The sequence below is a fragment of the Folsomia candida genome, unplaced genomic scaffold, assembly GCF_002217175.1.
Source record: "Folsomia candida strain VU population unplaced genomic scaffold, ASM221717v1 Fcan01_Sc060, whole genome shotgun sequence".
Lineage (NCBI taxonomy): Eukaryota > Metazoa > Arthropoda > Collembola > Entomobryomorpha > Isotomidae > Folsomia > Folsomia candida.
Genome location: NW_019091252.1, coordinates 76555 through 98533, shown reverse-complemented (window position 1 = coordinate 98533; position 21979 = coordinate 76555). Strand labels below are relative to the sequence as shown.

The following is a 21979-nucleotide window of genomic DNA, read 5'->3' as shown; positions in this document are numbered from 1 at the left end:
TTACAGCTCAACATTTCTCTACGAAAACAAAGAAAGTGTCAGTCTGATGTATGTTTGCAGAACTTATAATAAAACTTTCAAGTAATGGAGTCGACACAGCCACACACAATCGAACCACGTAACCCAAAATTGTTGAAAATCCATCTCCGTTATCACCCACCCGGCATAATTTTGGACTATTTTGATGCATATCGAGTCCGGAAGGAGAAGACGATTGACCTTCTTGACCTTAATTGTGGGACGAATATTCCATCCCTGGCCACCGAACTGCTCAACTCTGACCCACTCTTTTACACGCACAATCACCGGATGAAATGCTTGGATGCGCTGGAAAGGCTGAAGGAGACGCAGTTTCATAACTTTTCGAAACGCTACGTTCAAGTCCAAATTATAAAGCCGCATTCACTTCCATTAACGGGGGCTGCTTTCTCTAAAGATGGATTAAGGTCGGTACATTCGTACATTGTAGAATTGGTGATAGCAACCTTTTTGATCTATAAATGTTTCGTTCTGGAAGTCCAAACCCTTTCTGGACACCAGTCCAAAATTTCCAAAATGTGTTAAAGCGTCCATTGGAAAATGGAGCACAGTATTACAAGTTCTTTATTAACATTTTTTTGTTGCAAATCTATGCATTAATAAAAATTAGGTGTCCGAAACTGGTTAAAACCACAGACTGAATATTTTCTTTGTTTTATAAAGGGTAGCCACTTCCTGCTTAGCGAATGGCAGCAAAGTTTGGAACGCTCAATCAGGAAGAGAAATCGCGACCTTGGTTGGACATGAGGATGCCGTGACTTCCATTAATTTTAACAGTTTGGGGTATACATGAATGATTACGAATCATTGTGTAAAGCTGGTAAAATATTGCAATTCATTTTTTCAGGGACCAAATCTTGACCTCTTCTTCCGATGGAACTCTACGTCACTGGCGACTTGATCAAGATATGCTCATCTCATGTAAAAACGTTTTAACTACAAAAACCTCAATTTCCGGTGACCGAAAGACGACTTACACTGACGATAGTGGTGGACGCGTCCTCTTCTGTAAATATAGCCCCGATAACCAAATGGCACTTTCTGCTTCGGACGATAAGAAAGCATGCATTCATGATTTAGTTCAAGGTGATATATTTGAACTTCAACGATTCATTTCTCTATTTGGAATACTACACAATCCATTCATTTGCTGTAGGCGTACTTCGCTACAAATTTTGTCCCGAGCTGAAATCGGACCAAGAACTGAATTCTGTCAACATGGACAAGACTGGGACCCTGCTTCTTCTGAGTCCTCACGCCACATGCACGGCAGCCCTCTTCGACCTTCGCACAGGGGAAATGACGGACACTTTAGAAGGTCATGACATGGAGGTGACGAAATCCATTTTCGATTTCGGGGGTCAAAATATTGCCACTTCTTCGTGGGATTGTACCGTCAAGTTGTGGGACATTCGTAACTTGGAGGAACCTGTGCACACCTTCTGTGAAAGTGATTCTGAGGCAAGCAATTTGTGTTCTAAACACATTCTTGTCACAGAATTTATGACTTATTTTGCTTTTAGATAATGGACATAGAATTCCACCCCTGCGGTAAATCTGTCGTGGCCGGATCCGCTGAGGGAAATATTTTCGTTTGGGACGCTACAAAAGGAAAGTTGCTCTTTGAAAAGGAAGTGCAAAACAGCCCTCTTTCCAAAGTCGTTTTTAGTCCGAATGGAGCCATTGTTTTGGGATGTAATGACTTTGGAACGATTTGCATGTATCACGCCGAGTTGGGAAGTTGTCTCCAAACGCTGCCAGACCACACGAGAGAAATTGTGGGGACTGCTTTCTCTTACGATTCGGGTCATCTCATGACGGTGATTCAAATTATACAAAATATATGTATAACTTGGCAAAACAATTAATAATTTCTCGACGGGATTTTAGGCATCGAAGGACAAGTCGGTCCGGATTTATAAGCATGCATTAATCCGGTAGTCAGAATAATAGCACTAAAATGATACTGCTTCTACAAATCTATATCGACAAAGTTTTAAGATAACAAATTGAGCTTTATATCCCAAATTAAGTAGATTTTATTAAATATATCGCCCCACAATAACATTATTTTTAGTGCACTTGTTTGCACACAGTCGCAGCAACATTCAATAACTTTGACTAAATTACTATATACTTTATCAACCAGCTTGCTTAAAACAACCGAAAAAAAAGGAATCCTTATTAATTTCCATTATTGCGCGTAAATATATGTGTATAATATCTATTTAGTAAAAGTAAAATAAAATTCTATCCTATATAACGATTTAAAACGGCAAATTAGACAACCGCCAGCAAATAATTTTGGAGAAAGTTTCAGAACAATATTTTTCGTGAGCGTTAATGTTTCATTATAATTGCATAAAGAGTTGAAATTGCAAACTGAGTAGGTAATAATTAGTAAATGTCTAATTTTTTGAATGAAATGTCTTAAGATTAATTAGTCTTATTACATCTTATTACTGGCTGCATCTGCATTCAAACTCAGTCACAATCACAACTGTGCAGTTTTCTTTTCTTTATGCATTGAGTATCACTCAATTTAAAGCTTATCTGTATACATAGTCAACTAATAACAACGAGTAAATATGTAGCTACGCTATTTACCTAATAATATAATCATTTTCCCATCTCTCAAATACAGTGGGTGGGGCGCATTTACATGCAGCAGGTTGTTTCGCATGTCTAAATACAAGTTAACAATGATTCATTGTGAGCTAAAGTTAGTTGGCTGTGGCTTATCTACATTATTGGCTGCCTACATATTTGTTACGTCATTGCATATGAAATATCTACCACTTTATTTGTGTACCAATCACCACTTTTTTTGTAAAATGGCTTTTAGCTTTCTAATTCCTACTATTGTTAATACTTACTAGCTCAGCATGATGAAGATGAATAGGAAATAGAGCAATTTCAAAAATGTTTTAAAAATTTCAACCGCTTTTACAAATTTACATTTCTGAAAACAAATCACAATAGGTTTTTTTTACAACTGGACTGGCTGGCAGCATGAGTTTCAAGGCAATTCACAATTTCATTCTAACTTTTTTTTTAGAAAATCCTCTACTGACAAATTGTTCTTAAATATTGAGCTATATGGGTAGATTCTAGAGCAAATTGGTAATATTTTACAAGTGTGTGGTTGCATCGCTTGGCTTGAGATAACTGATTACATAGTTCCAGATTTTCGCATATTGCAGCAATTTTTAGAATTTGAAATTGAACTCCATCCCAGATATGAAGAGAAGGAAGGAAGTGTAAGAATTTATTTATTTCTTTGGCGGTTATCATGATGGAGGTCCTAGAGTGACCATGCCGGAAAGACAGGAACGAGGTGCCCTACCAGTTCGTTGAAGGCGTGCTAAAATGAAAATGTAAAGATATCACATTAACTTTTTTCCCAAATAGTTCCAAATGCCAGAAAATCAACCAAGAAATAAAATGTCACCGCATTCTAAGCATCCCAAATGAAAAGTTGACCATCAATAATTACTGGTCAACCAAAAATATAATAATACCAAAACCAAAAATATATTATCCCCTAAAAATAATAATTTTTTTTTTCTTAAAAAAATAACCAAAATTGGTTTCGACAACTTGTTTTCGATCCGTATTGATTTGTATTTTTTTCTACTTGGATAACTAACTAGGAGGCAAAAATTCAACACAAAAAAAGAGTTGGACAGTAAAAAAAAGTATAAAAATAAGACAAGACACAGAATGTTCATCCTACATGAAAAAGGATGTGGATCTCTGAAAATAATCATCTCCACTTGTGTGACATAAAATAAAACAAGACAAAATACAACAAAAGACTACTCCGGACAAAAAATGGGGATACGAAGTTGCCAAAATCTTAGAGCCAAGTAACACTTTGAGCACAATTAGCACATTTGAAAGCATCACCAACTTTGTACTGTTAAGATTTCTGCTAGTAAAGAAAGAAAAGAGTAAAGTTTCGTTCGAGTAGGAGGAAGCGAGGATTACAAAAGCGTAGAAGCATGAAAGCGGACCAAATTCCAGGGAGGATTATATAAAAAAGGAAACAAAGGGATTTTTTATAGAGGAAATTTAAACGAAGGTTTTAAATTTTTAGGGAAAGTTGTCATACAATTATACATTTTTTAATACATACAATTCTACAAATTATATGATGAGTAACATATTAAATTAACCAAAGATTGCATATGAATATTATGTATCAGTGCATCATTCATTCGTATACAGTCAGTTCAGTTAAGTTTGAGAGTTTTGTTAGAGATTTTGTTGTTTGGTTGGAAGAAGAATTGACAATTATTTAAAAGAGAGCAGGATTTCAGTAAAAGTGCACTCACAGAGGAAACAGAAATTCAAGGGAAACGATTGTTTTTGACTTTTTGTAATTACCTTCGTTGTATCAGAGAGATTACATGTGTAGGTGGTTGTTGATTCTCATTCTATCCTCCATTCTATCCTCTTTCTTCGTATGTGTGTATTAACTTAGGTATTTTTTTTAAACTGCATCTTTTCAAGGTACATACTTTGAGGTTTTTAGGATTTTAAAATTTTATAAGTCTTCCATAATTTGTGTTTAGTATTTCTCTAAAAGTAGCAAAACTAAAACTCATTTTAACTGTGTTGTGAAGAAGAAGGATGTTATATAATGATATGATAATGAGTCGTGTTGTATTTAATGTTTCTGTTGATGTATGTACAAGTGTGAAAATCAGGTATTTTAAATTTTAATTAAATTGGATTGGGAGATCAGTTCCTTCCTTCCTTAAATAATGTTCATCCTCCGCCCTCAAAAAAATCTTCATCTCCCAATTCAGTACTACTTAATATGTATTACGGTTTTTTCAACTATATTATTATACTTCTTATTTGTATCCTCATTAATAATAAGTCCACCATCCTCATGCATTATTTAAACATGAAGTTAAAGTAACAAAACGGAACATATACAAAAAATTTCGAATTTCCTTATTAGACAGACGGCACAAAAGGATTGTAAAAACAAGGTGTGTTTATACAGATTTCTTTCAATTGTTGCTGGCTACCTGTGTGCGATCATCATTAATAAAACAGCGAAGAAAATCAAGACGTCACTTTTTTTGTAGTTATTTAAAACTGAACTGAACTGACGGCACATTCTAAAAGTAGTCAACAGTACATTGTCTCTATTTTATATATTTATAACTAAACATGAACGAAGGGTGTGGGCGTGGGTGGGTTTACGGTACGGTATATAAAGGAACGAGCACTGTTTCGACAGACACAACCATCAACCGATTCTTTTCGATCTGCGTTCTGTAAAGAAAATAGAGACCAACTACTTAATACATTAAGAAAACATAGCAATTTACAGAGTACAAATTCTAAATAATAATAATAATTTACGCTTATTTTCGGACCAATAATAACGAAAGCTGAACTTGCACCGTTTGCATACATGTTAAAAAGTATGGCTGCGCATAAAGCTTGTTGCCACGAAGCAGGTGTGGTATATTTATGTACATAGCTCGTCAACGTAATTTTACCTTAAAACTTCTCAAGAAAGTGAGATGTATGTATGGCAGTAATGCAATTATTGATGTGACAAAGTCGAGTAGAACTAGAAGCGGAGATATATAGAGATGAGGGAAATTGTGGTGTGGAGGAAATTGAATCACCTCTTGGAAACTTAAGCAGCAAAGGTTCATCTTATAATTCTTTAGGTGTAAACTTATTATGTATTTTTGGTACTGATGAAGGAATCCAATCTGATAAAAACTCATCGTGCAGAAAAGTGCTGTTAGTTTTTTTTGGAAATCATTCACTTTTTAGCTTTGGATTTTGATCTGGCCGTGGAAGAGGACGACTCCCCACCCTCTCCACTGATTCGTTTTAGTCGAACTGCAAACAATAGGAAGAACACTTTTGTTAACAACACACCAAAAACACTGCATGCGATTAGGATAAAATTACAAAACTCAGGTTTTTGTTAAAAGTCAAGGTAGAGATCAAGTCGAAAGATTAATTTTTTTAAGAATAGAATTACGCCCACACATAAACACTCTAAATATACATATTCAAAAGAGATATAAATATGTAATAATAGCTGTTAAAATATTCATGCCATGCACATTTCAATCAAACCTTGAAGATTAATTACTCTAAAAAAACCACACACAAAGAATCTTGCGAGTTAAATCTTATCTTTTGAATGTGTCGTAATATTTCTATTTCAATTTCTCCTTTTACATTTCAATGTCAGTGTCAACCTGTCCATGTCATAAAACCTTTTTCCTCTTTGGAGAAATGTAGCGTAGAAATGTGCCATGTTGTGAGGATTGCGAGGAAGGACGATGCGATGGGGTGAGATTAACTACTCCAGACACATTTTGGAACAGGAACAAGTAAAACAATTCGAGAGATGATCTTGGAAGAGATGAGTGTGTACTAAAGTGTAATGACGGTGGAAGAAAAGCTCATTAAAAAGAGTTGATGTACCGTACAGACAACAGTAAAGTCATAATGATTCATATACTCCTGCACGTCGTCGTTACGACAGTTTTGCATAGAAATAACACTAGTTATTACGTAGAATTGGCTGGCAGTAGGGAAAAAAGTACATTTATATACAGGGGAATCATAACTAAAAAGGGTTTGCGGTTGCGGACTTGGGAAGAAGGGAACAAGATGGGACAGCGAAATCAAAATTACTTCTCTGGGTGTTGTCAAAAAGCCCAGAAAATCAAAATAAAACGAAAAAAACAAGGAATGACATTCGAGACAGGGACACAATAGACAATACAATCACAGTATAACGAGGGCACATAAAAAAAGATAAAAAAGTACAGATGACAGAGAAGGAAGGCTTACACTCTTTCATTCGCATTTTAATTTCTAAATCAGAGTCTGTCTCAATTGGTCTCCACAATATGCACGACGCCTTCTTCGTCCTTTCTCAATTTCACGCGAAGTTCGAGGCGTTCTTTGCAAATAAGTGAATCGGAATGAGCATAAGGAAAGTTTAGAAAGGAAGAAAGACATGAATTAATGTTAAAAATCCGTCATAATTCTACTGCCCAGTTAATAAACACCTTTTGTTGTCTTTACACCTCATTGTCCTGGGATGACATGTTTATGTAATACACAAATTAAAGCTTAATACAATCGACGGTACAATGTCACTCACTACAAATACTTAAAATATGCATGCTACTCACTAATCAAAATCAGACTAAAATGCGACGTGTTAACATCTCGTTATGCGATTGATAAATAGGTCACGACGACGACGACAGTCACGAGATGTGACGATGTGCATTCTTCCTACTTTGAAATATGTGGCGAAAAAGAACGTGCTGGTGCATGTCTGAATTTTACAGTCTATCTAAATTTGTCCTTTAATAATAAAAATATTTTAGCATATGTGCATCGCATCCCCGACCCTGACTGTGTCTCGAGCATCGTCGTTGTCGTCGTTAGGATAGACCACCCAATATTGCACATAGAAATACAGTTATAAATACGTACATAAATATTTTGTAAGTACTTTTCCAAGACAGGAACGACCTTTCCTAATAAACTTTTTGGACCGATGTGTTGTGTCATGTTGTAAATTGCAAATGTCAACCCCAACCAGCCAACCTTGAAGAAATATAGGAATTCTCCTCGGAGGAAGGATGACATTATTACTAACGACGAATAAACTAATTTCATGTGTCAACTCAAAATTAATCTTGATCTTTCAATCCCAATTCGAATTGTTGTTCTGCGTTCGACTGTCTAGTTAGTTTTTTTGTGGTAGACATAAGTTGTCGATTAATTCTTGCTGGCGAAGCTTCGTCGTCGTTCAGTACCAAAAAATACTAATAAATTCGACAGCGTATTAAATCTGGATGTCTTTAGTCAATGTCGTATTGAATCGAAAAACTCCCAACATCAAATTATTTATCATTAACATAATACTAGTATACTTTCTTATATGTATCAATGCCTTGTAATATAAAATTGTAACAGTAAAGCGACGTCTTAGAAAAATAATATACTCGTATTCCGACTTACTTCGATCAAGGTTTCTTTGTAAATGGCAAGCAATTCGGTTTCTAGCATCATTATATTCCAGATGCAAACCAACCTGTAAAACACATTTGGATAAGAAGTCGTTGGCAAACATTGACAAGCTAATAAAAAAACTTTCTTCCGTGATGCGTATTTGGGGCTTAAGTCTAAAGCTTAGAGGTGTTTTGATGCACATATGTAGGTAAATGAATTGTAACTTACGCGGAGAATGGTTGGATTTTGCTCTAACAAATTGGTAATTTCCATCTCAATCTTGTTGCCTAATGTCTGCTGGCGCTGTGAAACAAAGGAAAAGTTTTAAAAAAAAGTCAAATCGTATCGATACAGCATCACATCTATTGTAGTAAATGTAAATCAGAGACAAAACATGGGATTATCACAATGGTTAGTTGCATAATAAATAGTAATGGTTAACTGAGCCCTCCACACCCACGAGGCGACGACGACGGGTGAAGCGGTAGTATTGCAAAGTACTACGAATTTCTTTACGACTTTCCAACTCGCGCACACGAGGTCCAATTAGAAAAGCATAACAATAAGTAGGAACGATTTGCGAGATAAATAAAATAACTGCAAATGTCTCATTGATCTGACTGAATGTGACCTCCAGTGTTGCTGATGCAGTTTGACGTTAAAAGAAAATCGAGTTAAGCAACTAACGACATTGGATGGCACGGATGAAATGGGATAAGGATTTCAGAAATTTTTGGAAATGTGCCATCCCATCAGAAAATCCCTCAGCTGGGCTGGCTGGCCTGGGTATTTGGCAAATTATTGGATATCATAGTGCGAGTTGCATTACATTTACAAATTAGGATTTGTCTCTCGCTTTTTGCATATAAATAAAAAAAGATGTTCGGCGCTTGTGTTCTTATTCTTAAAGATAGGCAGATAGGTATGCGTACTTGGTTGGATGCTCTGAATTCTTCTACGTATTTCGTACTCAGCAAGGATTTGATGATCGCCACTAGGGAACTCGGACTCAAGTTGTTGGTCTCCACGCTGCAATATAAACAAAACATGTTTTCACACTTGAACATTAAAGTGTTAAACCGCAAATTAAGTCAAGGAGTTGAAGTTAGGGTTCAAAGTACAAAATGGAATCGATATAAACTGCGTGATAACCGTGTAACAGAATGGAATTTGGTAAACACAAGACCTTCGCAATTAGAAATTTTTCTAATTCCAATTCGTGATTTGAATGAACTCCAATATTCCCATTTACAGTAAATGAAAAAAAACATTGCATTTATTATGCTTAAAATAACTCACTTTATGGTACGAAGTGTGGAATTCTTGGAAAGACCCTGTAAAACAATTACCATAAAGTAATTGATAAGTATTTTTTTCAGTTTTTACTATAAATAAACTGCATCAAATTATTTGCGTACCCCGGCTAGCAAAATCCCAGTCCTGTCCGTCATTCCCGTGTTACATAAAGACAGAGATTCTAAATTTGTGTTTGATTTAAGACCCTCAAACAAGTTGGCGAATTGCTGGTCTGAAATCTAAACCCCGACACGTGCCAAATTAGTTAAATAAACAAAACAACAAGAGCACACAGTCAAAATCTAGATCAACACCGTGCGGTCTTATCTAAAGCATCTTTGTGGTGTGAAACTGTTAAGAGATAGATGGGAAAACGTGCCTGGATATTGTTAAAATTGAGACAATTGAGTCCATAATCGTCATCTCGAACTTGTTGGATAGATTTCTCAACGTCGGTCAAATTAGGTGGCTCAAATGGCAATGCTTTCGGTTGATATGCCTTAGCTGTTGAATAAAATGCAAGTTGGTATGATTCGCTTTCCTATCCAATTAAATCTCTCATGTAACCTTACCGATCCCATTCCAACCCAGTTTCGGTTGTTCTTTGCCCAATAACGCGTTGTTGTATTGCTCTTGATTCATCATTGAATGGAACCCAAGGATGGCTAAGGAGAAAACATTTATTACGCAGGGAACGTGACATGAAACGCCAGCCAAACATGCCTAAATGTCATTATGCTTAAATGCCAAATTGTAGGTCCTACTACTAACTACTCACCCGCAAGATCCACCAACTCTTCCTCTGACGCCTTGGTCAATGCATGTTCATACTCGTCACCCAAATCAATGGCGATTTCCTCCTCCTGCTTTGTCTTTGGTTTCTCTGGAGCAGTAAACTTTTTCCCACGTACGGTGCCAGCAACATACGGAACCATTTCTGGACGGTCCGGGGTCTCAATGGCCAATTTATTAATGTGATCAATCAACTATTGAAGAACAAAAGTGTAAACAATCTACATCTAAAGATGAGAAGCTTAAAAAACTAACTTGTTTCCTGTTCAGTGGACCGGTCGGGTTCTTATCGCACATGTAACTTGTCCTTTGATCGGGCGGAAGAAGTTCGTCCTATATAAAAAATTATGGTAAATTCGGTCAACTTTAAGCATCCAATCTAACGCTTCATATGCCATCCTGTCCTTACATCAGGGTCCACTTCCCTCGATAAGATGTCCAACTCTTCCGGTGTCAGTTGGGAGAGTAGCTCATCCACGTCCATCTTCTCATACTCGGACAAATCCTTCCCGTACAATTTCCGGGTCGTCATTGTCGTCGTCTTTGTCGCCGTCATGGATGAGTTCTGCAATTGACAAAGATACGTGTAATTATAAACACTAAAAAGTCGGTTCTCTAAAGAAAACTCCCGATTTGTTTACTCCCATTTAAAAACTACTCAAGTATTACCATTTTACTCCAAATCTTTGGACTTTCTACACTAAAATTTATACTTTCTTTCAGGCAGTGAGGAAACAATTGAATTAAAACTAGTAAAACTTATTTTTAAAAGAGTAGAAAATTCTTAGCTACTTCAAGACCCAGCCCAGTTGTATAATAATAATGTGAGTTGTCAAAACTATGGGTGACCACCACCACGCCCGCTTCCTCCAGCAGTCTCATTTTTCCTACCTCCGCTTTCTCCACGACGACTTTGGAACTTTCACCCGTTTTCTTCTTCTTCTCGCTCATTTTTCGCAAATTGCTCTCCGATCAGCTATTTTTTTGAGCCAGTTTTTCAAATATTTGTAAATTCTCCTTGTCTCAATGACGAGAAGATCGTCAACAACTATTGGGGAATGATGATGATGATGTAATGCTATATCTGCATAATGTCCTTGTCAGCACGTCTTACATCAAAAAAGTCTGCATTGCTTAAAATACTAATTCACTCTTGTTAAAGAAATAGCTTAGACTGAATGAATTTTCTTTAAATCAAACATACTCTGCAGCAGAGATTGCATTGGTTGGCTAATAAAACGAGGGAGTGAGTGAGTCACTAATAATAATAATATACCTACATACTTACGCGTAAGTAAGGCATAGATAGTTTAGCTGGCAGCATTATATTTGGCTTTATTATTATACATACGTACATGGTGCGGAATGGCATGTAAGGAATTGAAGTAGTAGTGGTTGTTGTGGCGAATACTAGGATAGGGTTGGATTTTTTATCGTGATGGCAAAAAATACAAATAGTGAGACATAGCGAAGTTACAGTGCTAATAGGAGGAGAACATGCGACATGATAAAAAATCAGGATAGTAAGGGTGCCAGTGAGAAAGCGTGGTAGTATATGGCGAAAAATGTTATAATTTGCACTGGGCTTCGTTGATATGCCCTCTTTCCGAAATGATAAGCAGAGGAAGGATATGTATGTGCGAAAAATTGCAAAAATATTTACGAAATAGGTACGAAAAAAGAAAATTCTTCGCAAAATTCGCATTTCTGAGTATGGTATGATTATGATGCTCTGGATTTTTTGTGGTCAATTTCTTTGAGGAAAAAAAATGTAGTTTCGTATCTTTGAAATATTTTTAAAATGTATATGTATTTTTAATTAATTTCTGAAATATTTACGTAATTTTCAAATAATAGCGGAAATATTTATAAATATATTTGTCTGAAAACCTAGAAATAGATATGTAACAATATGTGTAGAAATGTTGTTGAGATTTTTGTTATCTACAAGAGTTAAGGATTACACCCACAAAATTTGGCCGTTGGTCACCATCAAATGAAAAAGTTGAAAAGAAATACATATCCGCCCTCTGATGATAAGGCTTGTTTTGTTTTGTCTCTCTCTCTTGTCGGTGTTGGTGGTGGTGGAAGGAAGTCTGAGTCATAAACTTCATATTTGTAATTATGAGCAAAACAATGCCAAGTTTCGAATTGCGAATTGTAAATGAGTTTATTTACTGTTCCACATTTTCATACGGAGCGAAGCCAAGCCACGAATTTGGTTGAAGAATGTGAGGCATGATTTTTGCAGATTGGCTTTCAGACCGGATGGATAGACGAAAGTACGAAACAGGGAAGGAATAATTTTGAGATTTTATTCAGGAAGGTGGTAAACTGATACTGTTATTATTATTTTTATTTTTATGATTAGGCACATTTGTTGACTAACCATGTTTGGTTTGTAAATAGTTTCAAAAAGTTTCAGCGTATGCAGAGGCAAAGAATGTATTTGTATGCATGCATGCAAATAAATATGGTTAGGTACATACGTTCGCTTGATAGAAGAACAATGAGAACGAAAACTTGTAATTTGCACAGATTTGCCTGTGTACTAATAAAATGCAAGGTAGGAAATTGTATAAAAATGTGTCTGTTCTCATTATGGATCCCATTCATCAAATTTCCGTTATGGGTGCTGTCAAAATTTCGTGACATTGTCATCACGGCTTTGTTCCGTTAATACCAATTCATTTTCTACGAGTAAATAAATAAAGATTGGAAAGTGAAAGTTTCTCTAGTCAAATAAGATTCAGTCAAATAATTCAAGTTTGTTTTTACTAAAATACAAAATGCTCGTGAAATTGGAGGAAATTGGAGATCTTGCCATGTTTCTTATATACAAAAGTTTTATTTTGCGTTCTTCTCCCTCCATTCGTTCCATCCATCGCGATAAAATGATATTTATAACTAACGACTTTCCTGACAAAAAAGCTTTTAGCCAAACAAAACGGATGGAAGTAAATGTAGTGTTTCCTTCGGTGGACGAGATGTCATTCGTCACTTTCTTAAACTTAGCTAAATTTCAAGTACAAGGTTACACCCCGACTTAAAAATAACACCGCAACGTACGAGACCTATGTGTACATATGTATATTATTTCTTGCTACAAGAACCCATCTTTAAGAGCATATCGGCATCGCAAATCACATTTTTCACCGTCTCTATTATACACGATGAAGAAATGTTTCCTGTCAGATTTTTTAAAGAGTACAAGAAGCAAGAAGAGTAAAGTAAATACGTACTTTTTAGCTGTATCTTTTAGTTTTTTGTCTAAATCGCAACACGTGAACAAATAATGTTGCAAAGATGATGATTCACAAATTTCCTCCAAATCTGCCACATTTTGATTTATATCTCCTTATCGCATAATTTGCTTTCGTCAAGGTACGCTTCTAATCATCGGCGTGATCCATTGCCTTTTTTCTCTGGATTCTATGTGCGTAACAAACTCGTGCTCAGTTTAGGGAATACTTTAGATAAATAAAAATACATAATTCGACTTGGCATATGTACAGAGACTGACTTTTCTATGAAATTGGAAATGTACGCAAGAAGGCTACAAAAAAGTCGGTAGTTTGCCAAATTCGTAATAAATTGCAAAATCAACTTGGTAATGAAGTATTATGCATAATATGGTTTTGGTTTGTTGGCTGCTAACTTTTTGAGACCTTTGTCACTTAAAAGAGTTTGTCTCCAGTATCTTAATTAATTATTTTCCAATGACCTACGACCCCTCCTGTAATTTTTAACGCATAGAAAACAAATCTGGTAACAAAATTAAATACTTCCATGTGAGTACCATTCAAAGCTTCTCCTCCTTTATAATTCATGCATTATTATTTTATTTCTACGAGTTTTGCTGCTCTACGCCACGAACGTCTTCATGAATGACTCGTCTTCATCTGGTGAGTCTGCATTGGTTTTCTGAATTCTCGGTTTGAAAGCGACGGATGTATGCACGGTAAGAGACGAACACCAACCAGGCTAAATTTGGACTTGTTCCCTTCCCCTCTTTCTCTATTTATATATGCGAATTCGCCTCCCTCCATCCACCAAGCCGTGATCATGCATATGCTCCAACTTGCCGTATAACACTTCCATGATAAGCCGAATACTGTTCAAACTAACTAACTGACTGACTAACAACGAGCTCGCTAATACTGCGCCTCGACTTGGTTGAGGTAAGGTGAAGTGAAAGATAAGTGCATCTCTCGTACATACACAAGATTATTGAATGGAGACCTAAGAAAGAAGTCGACGCTAAGGCTGCCAAGTTTTGTAAAAGCATTCATTGCTTATATTACATTAGTCATTCAGTCACTTGAGCAGCGTAAAAGTTATGGCTTATCGATATCATTTATATTAAAGGAAGTATGCCCCTAGAAAAATGTGTAATTTACAAGAAAACGGAAATGTAACACGTCAAAGGTTTTAATAGTTTTTATCATGTTGGTGTTTCCCACACGTTAATTAGTAATGAATGAATGATGGTGGTAGGTGGTTCATTTTTTTACTGGTAATAATAACAGTGCATGGAATATTTTGCAAATCCCAGTTTGCACTTGCAAAATAAGCTGTCTCATAAATTAAATTTATGTATGTGCAGAATTTCTTAGAAATAATATAATATGTGCAGGCGCATGCAAAAGCGAGGAAAATCCCAGGAATAACTTTATAGAATTCGGGCTGCACTTTGCACTCGTTTAATCATAATCATGGGATGGGAATCATAATGCATGGATTTACGTATCTGGGAAAGATGTGCAAGGAGAGACAGATCGGTTGCATCCATTTTTATATTTAAAAAATCAGTCTGAAGGTTTGGTTTCAAGTTTAATAAAAAATCGTGGAGGGCAAAAAATACTTGAAAAATATTATTTTTGTACAGAACGTATCGCACCTAAAATTAATCTCATGCAACACTTTTAAAGTTGTATTTTCTAAAAGCGGACAAAAGATTGCACAAAAATTATGACTTTCTATTCTATGATTATTTTCCTGCAGTTGTAAAATTTTGCATAAATCTAATTTATTTATCAATGTTATTTAAGTTGTTTGCTTAATTTTCTTCATTTCAACCCGTATTATCTCCGAGATTTTAAATAACAAGCAGAGTTGAACTTTGAACCGCAGGCAGACGGAGTCCAAAAGCACAAAACCTTTTCTTACAACTACAAATAAGTTTATTTATTTTGATTTCGAGATAACGGAGAAACAGACATGTTTTTTGTTATGATTATGCTTTATGGGGAGGTTGATCGCACTGGCAAACTAACTGCGTACATGGCAATGGAATTACGTACGTAAATAACAATTAGTACTTACATGTTACCTTGTCTGGTAACGTCTCGAAAATCACGCTGTGCATGAAACCCCGACTAAAAAGGTGCCTTTAAGTTTAATTACTTATTCTTATTGATGTATGTTACCAAAAAGTTAAGATCAAGAAGAAACCAAAAGCTAAGAAACCTACCTATTTTATTCATCTAATATGCCATCTTGCATCAAGTGCTCATTAACGGCATCAACTCTTTACAATTTTTGTAGCGAATTCTATTCCCTACTATTCGCATTTCCATTTCCACCAACAATAACGATAGTTCAAATGTAGCAATATTAATTTTTGATTAATTCGCCCTGATGTTCACGTTATCTAATTAGTCCTTCCGCATTATTAACCCTTTGCTAACAATGTGCTCTTCTGCATATATACAATTAGTACAATAATGTGTACCTTTGTTCTCTCATGGAAAAGCACGGCAGCTGTGTCTCATCGGATTGAGATAAGAAATCTGCTCATTTTGTTTCTGAGGCAGACCGTGCGATGTAAACAGCATCAAAACTTTTAAATTTAGTTCCGGTCCATTAATCCATATGCTGCTGCTGCTCATGCCCGTGAGGAGAGATTCGCGTTGTCCTCTTATTACTTACAAAACTGTATTTTCCTTTATTTTGTTTAATCTCCTCATTTATTTAACCCTTCACACATTTGCATACGTTCAACAAGATGAGAGTGCTCACTCGTACAGCGTGATGATTATAACAGACGTTGGTTGGCATGTATGGAAGGAGTTAAAGGCTGAGATTTATGGGGTTATTCCCACCTTACTTACTTTTTGAGAACAACCACCAGGACAACTGACTAACTGATCGAGTACTTAACTAACTTCTCTAGAATCTTTGTTTCATGCTTTTTCGCATGCTGAATTAATATATAATGCAAGATTCGAGGAAAAGACGACGACTCTGTCTGGGTCTGGGCCACTGCTAAATTAATGCTGTCAACACACTTTAACTTGATTAAGATTTTAAATGAATCAAATTAAAAATTCATTACCAAATTCTTAAACCAAGGCTTTAAACTATGTACGTGACCACTAAAATTTGTGTATTTTGGGCCAGCAGAATAATTGTGATACAAACTTTAAGCAATTTATTACCAAACCAAGTCCTTAAAATACCTACGTGACCACTAACATTTTTGCATTTTGGACCATAATTTTGATCCAAATTTTACGCTTATTCATAAAAAATGAGACTGAATTGTTTCAAAAACTTTACCCTCTCATCAAACAGAGTGAACCCGTACTGCCGGTGTCCCGATATCACTGAGGTCATTGTCGCCATCTTGTCTTCCTCTTTTTTCAACTACTTTCACTTTTTAACTCCTACTAATTTTTATCCCACTCTATAAATGAGTTTAAAAAATGCATGCACAAAACCGTTCCACTTATTTATCTCAACATTTAATGTCAAAGAGAATAAGAATTTGGCTCAACATAATCCAAGCCGGTAATTAAAATTTGGTCGTAAAACTCTCCTATCCTTCACACACTTTTAACACAATCACTAAAAATAAAACCGTAATTAAATTAATCTCTAAACTTCACCCGACAACAAACATGAAAGAATTTGACACACACGCGAAGTCGTCAATTACTTTGGCGTCACTTCACAAAACCACACTAATTTTTATTTTTCTACAAATCTCAACTTTCACCCGGAGAAAGGATGCGACATGCAGGGTGGAAATATTTCTCATAAATTTGGTGAAATTGTTATTGATGAAAATTTCTCATAATTCCGAAACGGATATTTCCGCGGATATGATGTGATGCGATGGAAAGGATCGTTGGAAGAATGAAATGGAGAGAGGACATCGAATCTTCTTCTTCTTCGAGAGTCGACATTTAGTGTTTACGAAAAAAAGCAGGAGGGAGTGGAACGATATGAAGTAGAAGGTGGATGTAACGGATAAGGTTGCATAAGAACGGGCTGTATACAATTTTCTATATCTGTATTTGCATCAAGGGGAACGTCTTGGGTTAAAAATTCCGAGTTGTTGATATCCTTCCAGACCAGCCAACAACCAATACGAGGCATCTTTCTTAATAACGAAGAGATTTAAAGCAAACCAGATTTATAAAGGGATACGTACGTTCCGTGTTGGATGGTAATATGAGTAAGATAAGTAATGCAATATGCAGTGCACGCCTCAGATATAAACTTATAAATAAATTTAACTTTGGTCGAGATATGTATAAATGTAATATGAGAATTTTAGAAAGAGAGAGGGAGAGAGGGAGGGTAGGAACTGAATTCGGTGAGACGGTGCAAACCCGAGACGAGATGACAATTTGGTGACTACGGTTTTACTGTAAATCACAGTTTGTAATTCTCAATTTGAATCTCGGAATTAAAAAAAATTATAGTGTTATGATTTTATGAATTGAACATTAAAATTTTCGGAATTGAAAATGCAAATTCGAACGAGATGACATTTGGTAGCTACTGATGCAATTCTAAATTTGAATCTCAGAATTTAAAAAAAAATTGATGTCATAAATTGAATGATTTTCAGTCAAGTTAATAAAATTATCGGTATTAAAAAGATGGCTGGAATATAAATCGAGTAGAAATTAAGGTTGTAAATAATCTGAAGGAAAAATACAAACATTTTCTGTCTAAAATTATCATAAATTTATTTATTACTTCCAAAATAGTAAGGCATATGTAAAAATCTAAAATCTACTGGCGTGTGGACCTACGTATGTAGAGAGCTCTCAGCAGATGTGTTTTTAAACATTTGTTTTTATCCCATCTGAAAAATGGAAACATAACAACTTGGTTTTTAAACAGTTTTTTTTCTTTCCCAAAAGCCAAATCCCAACCCTTCCAATTGAGCATATAACAACACGATTAGCTTTTTTCGGGGTCTCCTCACTCAAGCTCAATGAGATTTTGAGGATGAATGAATAATGAAATGAAGGTTGGATTGGAAAACGTGTGGGATTCAATTTTTCTTGTCGTCTCGCAGAAAGAAAAAAAACGGTTTTAATGAAAACGAAGGTTACGATGTTTGCGAAACTAATGTGTTTGTGAGATGTGCGATTTTTTCTCCAAGTTTGGTGGGCGATCAATCCATTAAATGTGCACAACTGTGAAAGAAAGGCTTGTGAATTCTGAATGTCAAACATGGCCACGTGAAGGGAAAGAGAAGAGAGGATGCCGCTTTCGCTCATGAATGAAGTATAAATATTTACTTGGATTTTAATGCATTCAGAATCGATTTGAAATGTAAGTACTGCAAAATTTGAGATGATATGTATTAGGCTGGTATACATATGAGCAATAATTTCACTAAATAAAATACTGAATAGCGTACAGTTTTTTCGGTAGTGGGGAAAATACTGTGTCAAAATAAAATATTTTGAGATAAGTATGTTCTTCCCAGGGTTTGGATTTCCAGGGCTGTTACACCCACAAAAAGACGAAAATCTACGTGGAGAAGATAGCAGTCAGTAGAAAATACAGGTTTTTTTAAGAAACTAACTTTTTATCGCTGTAAAAATACATTTTTTCATGATTGTTTACAAGTAAAGCATTTTAACAGCGATAAAAAGTTGATTTCTTTACAAATCATGTATTTTCGAAAGACTGTTGTCTTCTACACGTAGATTTTCGTCTTTTTGTGACTGGTAATTGTAGTAAAATTATCCAATAGATTTTTGATTTTGTAAAAGAGAAAATATTGATTTTTCATTTTTCATACTTATGTGCCCATTTAGCTTTCACCTTACTTGATGGGATTAAATAGTGGGCAATAATCGTACCATGTTATGACACTAACTGGTCATAAATTAGTGGTAAACCTTGCAATAAGTAGGTGACTAGCACCCCAAAAATTTTTACGACTTCTTGTTAAAAGCATTTGGTTTGAATTTTTAAGTTTCCTTATTAAAAGACGTCATTCGTCAACCATCATCACGCCAAGGATGCGTGATGCATGAGAAGATGATGTGTTTGTTTTTAGTATTTTTGCGGGTTTGTGGCTGCACATACGTAAGCAGAAGCATAGCAAAATTATGCAGTAGTACATTTGCACATATCATTTTACCAGCGATTTTCATAAAAATGTGTTTTATGTAGAACAAAACTGAACCAAAGGACTTTATCATCTCAGCTTTATGCTAACGGTCTGGTTTGGCGTGCCATATGTGTGACAGACAACATGACACGGCTGAAACAGTCGTCTCGTGTTATTGGCTAAAATTAAAGCTGTTCTAATCCATAACTTTTTAAGTTTCTCTTAAAGCTGCCAATTTTCTTTCGAACATAATGCAAATTGAGTATTTACAAACCTCGTCCAGTTGATAGGTCGTCTTGCGGACAATCTTCTTGCGAAGCTCGCCCTCGGTTTCGATCTCCTCCATCGTCTCCTGCACCAAGGGCTCGGCGTCTCCCAACATTTTGACGGGTTCTGGTTGCGGAGGAATTTTGACTGATTTTTTTGACGGGGACAAACAAGAACAAAGAAACGAGAATAGGTTGCTGGGTGCCGTGCTTTAACTATTCGGTCACGATTTATGTACACTTGAGGTATGTACAATATTTGTGTCACAGAGATCTTACAGTCCTTCAATAGTTTTCGGACATGAAAATCTTGACAAAAATATCGTCTTATTTTTTCTGTCCAAATTCTGTCCAAAATGTCAACTTGACTTAGTCAACTTTATCCTCGGAGCGAGACAACCAAAGCCAAGGACGATCAAATTCGTTGTGTGTAACGAAACCGTGCACATTAAATCCAAGGACTTTTTAACTCTTTTTTTGCTCTGCAAAGTTCTCAGACTTTGGTTTAAATGACGGGCACCAACTTAATTAAAACCGTATCAAATTTCATCCTCACTCTCGTCATGAATTGAATAGTAGATATCCAATTTCTTGTAAAACAAATTAGTTTTGTGTAAAATTACGTCACAGTTTTTGTAAAAAATTGGGTGAACTGTGTCAAGTCAAGGTTTCTTTATTGAAATTGACACTGGCAAATGTTCCTTAGCGTTTTTGCTTTCACTTTGGGAACCCGCACTTTACACAGAATTCTTCAAATTAGTTTTCACCACTTTTCTCCAAATTCAAATTACTTGCTAAATCACTGCAATAATTCGCAAATTTATGACTTTATTGCACAATTTGGGTGATTGATTTTGCACTTTCTCCCCCCCCAAAAAAAGCAGTTTACACAAGTGGAGCAAGCAATGGTATGATCTGATGACTGACTTGTTTCTCTTTAAAGCACTCGTCAATTCGGACTTGCTTAGTTGTGCAAGTCTTCTGGGGTTTGCGTTACTCTTCGTAATGGAAAGTTTGAGAGACAGAACGAAATCAAACCATTTTCCAATAGGAACGATAGATAGAATAATTTACAACAGAACAGCCAGCAAACCACCACACATACTTGCGACACAGGAAGTTGTTGTAACTGTAACGTGTCGTGTATGTAAATATCATGTACGAACGTGCATGTATGTGGTACGAGAAATATGTGTATATGCAGAGGAGACGATGATAGTAATAAAAAATATTGTTGTTCCAAGTTTTAAAGAAACGTCTGCAGCATTCGAATGTGTGTACTGGGCGTCCAATCGGATATCCGATGGATGGATTTAGGTTGTGTGACTTGACTTCTTGCTTTGCTTTTAGTGATGTAATGTTCCAATGTGAGGGAACACAATATCGCATTAACTAAGACACCAGCAGCAGCAGCCTACTCCCCACATTTTTGCAAAGTAAATGCCAGATTTTGCATGCATTTAGATTCCACTACTCTTTCTTCCTCCTGGGATGAAGATATGCATGCAAAGCTTGAAAAATGTTGGCAAGTCGCCATCTTTAAAGTGCTCGGGTTGCTTGCAATATGCGAATGTAGGCAGAATCATGGTAAAATGGCAAAGTTACAAACATTCGCGTGGTGGATGTGCCGGTGTGAAAGCAGCGGTTTTCCAAGTCCGAAAACCGCAGTTTGAACTGGGGATCAGAAAATGCTTTTAGGATGGGTGTATGTACATACGTAAGATGGATTATCGGGACGTGGAGAGAAATGCATTTTGTGTTGGTGGATAGTAAATAAGTATTTGCATAATGGAAGGTATTGATGACAAATATTATTACACAATTGAACTAGTACAAAACTAATTTAACTCAAGAAGGAGACGGAACTGAACCGTTACAATTTACAGCACGGGTTGCATTCAGCTGAAAATGTGCCCCTTTGACTTTCAAACCAAATGCAAACAACGGTTTGGTTTGGCGACACGGGATTTAATGTTGACATGTTTTTAAACAAGCTGTTTGAAAATAGAAAAATAACAAACTTTTCGCTATCCGAAGAATCAGGGTGAATAATGCAAATTTTATGTACAGGTCACTTTTACTTCATGATTTTATGTCATACCCATTAATCATACAATTTCATTTATTGCCATTGCATGCAATTATTCTTCTCCACTTGCGCCATGACTTATAAATAAAATACTTTTATCTAGAC

At 35.9% G+C, this 21979-nt stretch overlaps 2 protein-coding genes across 11 annotated transcripts; one reads left to right on the top strand and one right to left on the bottom strand.

The window, feature by feature from the left end:
* Positions 1-5: 5 nt before the first annotated feature.
* LOC110862520 (dynein assembly factor with WDR repeat domains 1) lies at positions 6-2312 on the top strand. Its single transcript, XM_035845635.1, is given in 5 exon segments — positions 6-559; positions 708-822; positions 887-1125; positions 1196-1567; positions 1570-2312. Coding segments are annotated over 5 exon segments (1539 nt in total). The 5' UTR covers positions 6-84; the 3' UTR covers positions 1908-2312.
* Positions 2061-20932, bottom strand: LOC110862516 (tropomodulin). Of its 10 annotated transcripts, none has more exons than XM_022111709.2 (14): positions 19794-20930; positions 10562-10717; positions 10408-10485; positions 10139-10346; positions 9933-10025; positions 9740-9864; positions 9483-9599; positions 9364-9398; positions 8997-9093; positions 8293-8367; positions 8074-8146; positions 5562-5916; positions 4429-5331; positions 2061-3403 (listed from the first exon to the last, which is right to left on the bottom strand). In XM_022111709.2, exons 1-12 carry the CDS (start codon positions 19899-19901, stop codon positions 5837-5839), a joined length of 1245 nt encoding a protein of 414 aa, XP_021967401.1. In that variant the 5' UTR covers positions 19902-20930; the 3' UTR covers positions 2061-3403; positions 4429-5331; positions 5562-5836. The 10 variants fall into 10 exon arrangements, with proteins under 10 accessions (XP_021967401.1, XP_035701537.1, XP_021967405.1 ...); XM_035845644.1 differs by having other exon boundaries at positions 5694-5916; XM_022111713.2 differs by lacking the exon at positions 19794-20930 and adding an exon at positions 16714-17301.
* Between the last annotated feature and the right edge of the window lie 1047 nt (positions 20933-21979).

Excerpts from the sequence above, each read along its gene's own strand:
- LOC110862516 (XM_022111709.2), bottom strand. The coding sequence starts at position 19,901 with ATGTTGGGAGACGCCGAGCCCTTGGTGCAGGAGACGATGGAGGAGATC. Across the intron at positions 10,026-10,138 it reads AGAGTTGGTGGATCTTGCGG|CCATCCTTGGGTTCCATTCA; the intron begins GTGAGTAGTTAG and ends TTTTCTCCTTAG. Across the intron at positions 8,368-8,996 it reads AATTCAGAGCATCCAACCAA|CGCCAGCAGACATTAGGCAA; the intron begins GTACGCATACCT and ends TTTGTTTCACAG.